The sequence below is a fragment of the Crocuta crocuta genome, unplaced genomic scaffold, assembly GCF_008692635.1.
Source record: "Crocuta crocuta isolate KB4526 unplaced genomic scaffold, BGI_CrCroc_1.0 scaffold334, whole genome shotgun sequence".
Lineage (NCBI taxonomy): Eukaryota > Metazoa > Chordata > Mammalia > Carnivora > Hyaenidae > Crocuta > Crocuta crocuta.
The window spans coordinates 5,170,178-5,175,709 of record NW_027533260.1 but is presented as its reverse complement, the minus strand read 5'-3'; the positions used below and the strand labels follow the sequence as shown (position 1 = coordinate 5,175,709).

The 5,532-nt window shown below is 55.7% G+C and overlaps 1 protein-coding gene across 1 annotated transcript in view; it reads left to right on the top strand.

Annotated features, from left to right (window-relative positions):
• MARK4 (microtubule affinity regulating kinase 4) overlaps positions 1 to 5,532 on the top strand; it is a 33,731-nt gene that overhangs the window by 5,621 nt on the left and 22,578 nt on the right. The window contains exons 3-8 of the mRNA XM_077747208.1: positions 30 to 230; positions 3,470 to 3,523; positions 3,628 to 3,676; positions 4,397 to 4,462; positions 4,546 to 4,616; positions 5,439 to 5,495. Coding sequence (XP_077603334.1) covers positions 30 to 230; positions 3,470 to 3,523; positions 3,628 to 3,676; positions 4,397 to 4,462; positions 4,546 to 4,616; positions 5,439 to 5,495 — 498 coding nt within the window. The remainder of the gene's footprint in view (positions 1 to 29; positions 231 to 3,469; positions 3,524 to 3,627; positions 3,677 to 4,396; positions 4,463 to 4,545; positions 4,617 to 5,438; positions 5,496 to 5,532) is intronic.

Here is a 5,532-nt window from a genome sequence, read left to right as displayed (position 1 = left end):
ACCGCTCCTGCCCCGTCTCCGCTGTCCAGCATGGCACCTTGGGCAGCGGCCGCTCCTCCGACAAGGGACCGTCCTGGTCCAGCCGCTCGCTGGGGGCCCGCTGCCGGAACTCCATCGCCTCCTGCCCCGAGGAGCAGCCCCACGTGGGCAACTACCGCCTGCTGAGGACCATCGGGAAGGGCAACTTTGCCAAAGTCAAGCTGGCCCGGCACATCCTCACCGGCCGGGAGGTGAGTGGGGGGACGGGCAGGGCTCGGGGCCCAGTCCTGCGGCCCCCGCCCTGTGGAAGGTGGCGCGAGGCCAGACTTGGCCCCCGCTCCGCTTTGTGACCTCACGTACGTCCCTGGACTCTCTCCAGGGCAGGTCAGGGCATCTCAGATTCTTCCAGAACCATCCAGGGAGCATTGGGCTACCGTGGGAATTCAACGTACGTGAAGTCCTCGTCAGCCCAGGACTTAGCCCACAGTAGACGCTGTTGAATAAAAAGGCTGTGGGCGGGGCGCCTGGCCGGCTGAGTCGATAGAACATGTGACTCTTGATCTCCGGTCCTGAGTTCAAGCCCCACGTTGGGTCTAGAGTTTACTCGAAAAAAAAAAAAAAAAGATGTGGGAGTGTGAGGTGATGAGGAACATCAGCTCCAGAGTAAACTGTCCAGCTCCGGGCCTCAGTTTCCCCACCTTATAACAGGGATGATGACGCATTAATGGCCAGTGGTCATTACATATTGGTCATCGTCCCTGGAACCATCGGGAACTCTCAGGTGGCAGGCAGAGAGCCGTGTGGCGTAGCTCTGAGGATTCACGTGGCTTTTGTGAACGTCGAGCGGCTCCCTGTTTCCATGGTGGACTTTGGTTCCGTCGAATCTTGCAGCGATCTTCATGAGAGCATGTGAGAACTTGAATTCTCTCTATTTTTTAATGTTTATTTTTGAGAGAGAGAGAGAGAGAGAGAGAGACAGCATGAGCAAGGGAGGGGCAGAGAGAAGGAGACACAGAATCGGAAGCAGTCTCCAGGCTCTGAGCTGTCAGCACAGATCCCAACGCGGGGCTCGAACCCACGAACCGTGAGATCATGACCTGAGCCAAAGTCAGGTGCTTAACCAACTGAGCCACCCAGGCACCCCTTGAATTCTCAGTTAGGCACAGCCTCAGTCTCCCCACCTCCCTTCCCAGAGTGGGCATGTTGGAAATATGGCAACATTATTGCAGAAGGGCCCACGCAGACCTTGTAACCTAGATATGAAGCCTCTCGCTCTCTCTTGGGAGGAGGGCATGCCTCCTCTGTACCTCCTGTAATTTCAGAGAAGGTGGCTGGAGCGATTCCTCCTGCCTTGGATGACCTCCTTCCTGCCCACACGCTGTCTATACCAGACACAAAAGACACCAGGCCCCAGTGGTTTTATGGGCATTTTCTACCAAACGTTCTAATTTTATGCCAATACTTCCAGGGACCGAGGGAAAAAATTCCACTGCCCAACTGATTTTAAGTGCTAGCTGGACAGTGACCAAAACGGCAGAACCAGCTCCGGACCCAGTGCTGGGCTGGCCTCACCCGCGAACACGGATACAACAATCTTAAACGAGATAGTAGCAGATAGACACGGGTGCGTCCATTCAAGAAGGCTGTGTGGTGACAAAGCTGGGTTCATCCCAGGAATGTACAGTTCTTCTCAAATTGACAATTTATTCGTGTACTTCGCCACATTCACAGACTCAAGGAAAGAAACCATATGATCGTCTCAATCCTGGCATAAAAAGTGCTTGACAAAATTAAAAACCCGTTCGCGAGGATGCGAGCAAAGCTAACGGACCCTCTCCCGCACCAAGAACGTGTCGTGTCGTTCCCCCTGTGTGGATCTTGAACGAGATTCCAGGGGCTTCTTGGAGGACCACCTTCCAAGGAAACGGGGTCTCCCAGGAGAAGGGTTCTGTACTCCAGCGGATCTGGAGGTGTCTGGGGGCGACCCCAAAACCCTGAAGGGAAACTATAGACCTAGAACTGAGTTTGGCCCCTCGTGACTGAAAAACTTACGGCGCTCTGCCCCAAAGTGCAATTCAAAATAAACACATGACCACGCTGCAAGATAAATATAAGGAGAGTTTAATAACTTTTGGATTCTTCCTCCGTGGTGACTGCCTCAAAGCTCTTTTAGACCTGGGGGTGCTGCGGCGCCTGGCTGGCTCAGTCAGTAGAGTATGCGACTCTTGATTTCAGGATCTTAAGTTCAAGCCCCATGTTGGGCTCTGGAGCCTACTCTAAAAAAAAAAAAATTAAGGGGGCGCCTGGGTGGCTCAGTGGGTTAAGCATCCGACTTTGGCTCAGGTCATGATCTCGTGGTTCGTAGGTTTGAACCCCACATCCAGCTTGTTACTGACAGCTCGGAGCCTGGAGCCTGCTTTAGATCCTGTGTCTTCCTCTCTCTCTCTCCCTCTCCCGCTCATGATGTGTCTCTCAAAAATAATTAAACATTAAAAAAATTTTTTTTAACTAAGAAAAGCCAAAAACAAAAAACTAGGGGCGCCTGGCTGGCTCAGTTGGAGGAGTGTACGGCTCTTGATCTTGGGGTTGTGAGTTCAAGCCCCATGTTGGGTGTAGAGATTACTTTTTTAAAAAGCTATAGTTTTTCTAATTAATTTTTTTTAACATTTATTTGTATTTGAGAGAGAGAGAGCCTGAGCAGGGGAGGGGCAGAGAGAGATGGGGCAGAATCTGAAGCAGGCCAGCTGTCAGCACAGAGCCTGCCATGGGGCTTGAACTCAAAAACCACCAGATCATGACCAGAGATGAAGTTGGCCACTCAACTGACTGAACCACCCAGGCGCCCCAAAACTGTATATAGTTTCTTAGTGATAAGTGTTTAAAAGGTAAACTCCATCAGGGTGTGTAAGTTCAAATCCCAGCCCACAGACTTACTAGCCATGTAACCTTGGCCAATTGACTGAACAGCTCTGTGCCTCAGTTTCTCAATCTGTAAATTGGGGATAATTCTAGCACTCGTATTGTGAGGATTGAAAGAATTCTCACTGGTAAAGCAAACAGACCGAGGCCTGGTGACTCCTCGGTAGATGTTAGCTATAGTTATATATTATTTACTGTTTCACAATTCATGGGTTCCAAACAAAGACATACTGTATGAGTGGTCTGAGGGGCCCTCACAAAGGGCCCCCGAAAGCTCTCAGTCACTCTCACACACCCTCACACAGGCCCTTGGGGCAGCCCCACACAGGCCCTGCTGTGGAACAGGGGATATTTCCCTGTAGAAGTAAGGGAGCACTAGATACAGTGGGAACCGCATATGCAAAGGTCCTGAGGCCCAGATTTCCCATCCACCAGGGATGGCCCTGATTGAGGGGTTTTCTGTGAGAGGAGCAAAGGAGGGGCACACCCCTGAGCGATCTGAGTTGGGGTGGCCTTCCCCAGCTCAAGAGCCCTTGGCACTTTGACCTTTCCCCCTTCCTTCCGCCTCCAGGTCGCCATCAAGATCATCGACAAAACCCAGCTGAACCCCAGCAGCCTGCAGAAAGTGAGGCCCAGGGAAAGGGAGCAGGGTGGGGGCCGGGTCAGGAAGAGAGTCTTTGAAACCACCCCCCATCATCCTTCTCTCTCTTCTGTTTTGGCCACGCCCAGCTGTTCCGGGAAGTCCGCATCATGAAGGGCCTCAACCACCCCAACATCGGTGAGGAGGGGAAGGGTGTGGGCTCAGAGGCTACCAGCTGGGGCACGTAGCAGAGGACACAGTCGGGGGACAGAAGAGCCGGCAGTTTTAACAGTTAGATCCGTTTGCTCTTGGCAGTATTGCTGCTCACTGGCTTTGTGACCTCGGGCAAGTCACTTAACCTCTCAGAGCCTCAGTTTCCTCTTCTGGAGTGGGGCTGCTAAGGGACCCACTTCAAGGTCATGGTGAGGGTCGGATAAGATTGAGCATTCGAAACACTTCCTTCAAAGCTGTGCTGTGGGAGCTGATCTGATGACTGCTATCACCACCAGCCATGGTCATTGTCATCCTTAGGCGGGGGGGAGTGGGGGGTCTTTACCTGGAGAAGCAGGGCTTGGCCTGGCCTGGATGCAGCCACAGCGTGTATTCCCTCGTTTGTGTGTTCGCTCAGGAAGCGTGTACTGAGCAGCTGCTTTATGCCAGAGGCTGGGACCCCAGGCAGAGGCAGTGAAGCAGACAGACACAAACCCTGGGCTCCCAGAGCCCACTTTCTTGGGAGAAAGGAGGAGAGGTGGCGAAGTAGGGCTGAGGAGTTTGGAAAATCTTGCCGTCAGTAGGGAGCCATTGAGTGTTCGCAAGCGAGGGGTGTTCTGGTCAGCACATGCATAGTTAGAGAATGTGGGTGGAGCTGCAGAGGGGGGTCTCTTCCCGAATAACCCGTTTCCCCCGGGGTCATTGCAGTGAAGCTCTTCGAGGTCATCGAGACGGAGAAGACGCTGTACCTGGTGATGGAATACGCAAGTGCTGGTGAGCCATCCCTCCCCGCCCTGCCCGCTGCACCCCTCCACCCCACGCCTCTGGCTGACCCCACTTTGGCCTCTGCCCTGCAGGAGAAGTGTTTGACTACCTCGTGTCACACGGCCGCATGAAGGAGAAGGAAGCTCGAGCCAAATTCCGACAGGTGGGGGCCACTGCTGGCGGCAGGGCTGGGGGCACCGCCTCCGTCCCCGGGGAGGAGGGGGTGGGCTGTCGGGCGGCCTGGGGGCTTCGATCCAGCTGGGAGGGAGGGTGGGTGATCTGGGTGTCCACGAGCATGTGAATGCCCAGGTGCGAGGGTGCCCTGACCCAGGCGTGCAAGGGTCGGGCACGTGGGTGTGAGGGTGGGCCCCGTATGGAGGGGTGCGACTGCGAGGGCTCACGGGTGCCTGGGGCCTGAGGCCGGATGAGGCGGGCGGGGAATAGGCATGTGGGCGCCCAGGTATACAGGCGTGTGCGCACGTGGGTAGCAGTACGTGTGGCCCGGGTGTGGGTGCCCACGTTTGTCATTACGATGATGTGCAGGGGTGCGGAGCCCTGGAGTGTGGGTAAGAGGAGATGCTGGGGGTGGGGGGTGAGGGTTTGATGGGCGAAGGGACCGGAGCGCGGGCGCTGGTCCGGGGCTGGCCTGGGTGTCCGGGGGCCGAGTGTATCTCTGCAGGTGCACAGCGTTCTTGTGTGTGTTTCCAGAAAGGGGGGAGGGGACTGGTCACAGTGTCCTGGCCCCGATGCCCCTCCGGGAGGGTTGTGCGGGCACCTGAGGCTGCCTGGGGTCTGAATGGAGATGTGTAGCTGCCGGTCCAAGGCGTTTCCTGCTGTGATTGCGTCAGCGCGTGAGGCTCCAGCCTGTGCCGGGAGAGGGTGGGGGGGGACCTGGGGTCCTGCATCCCGGGTGCGAGCAGGGGTCTGAGAGACGCCAAGAGACGCAGGGTCACAAGGAACTGACCTTCCCCGGCCTCCTCTCCAGATCGTGTCGGCTGTGCACTACTGTCACCAGAAGAACATTGTACACAGGGACCTGAAGGTGAGCCCCCCCTGCCAGCTCCCCACCTCAGCCCACA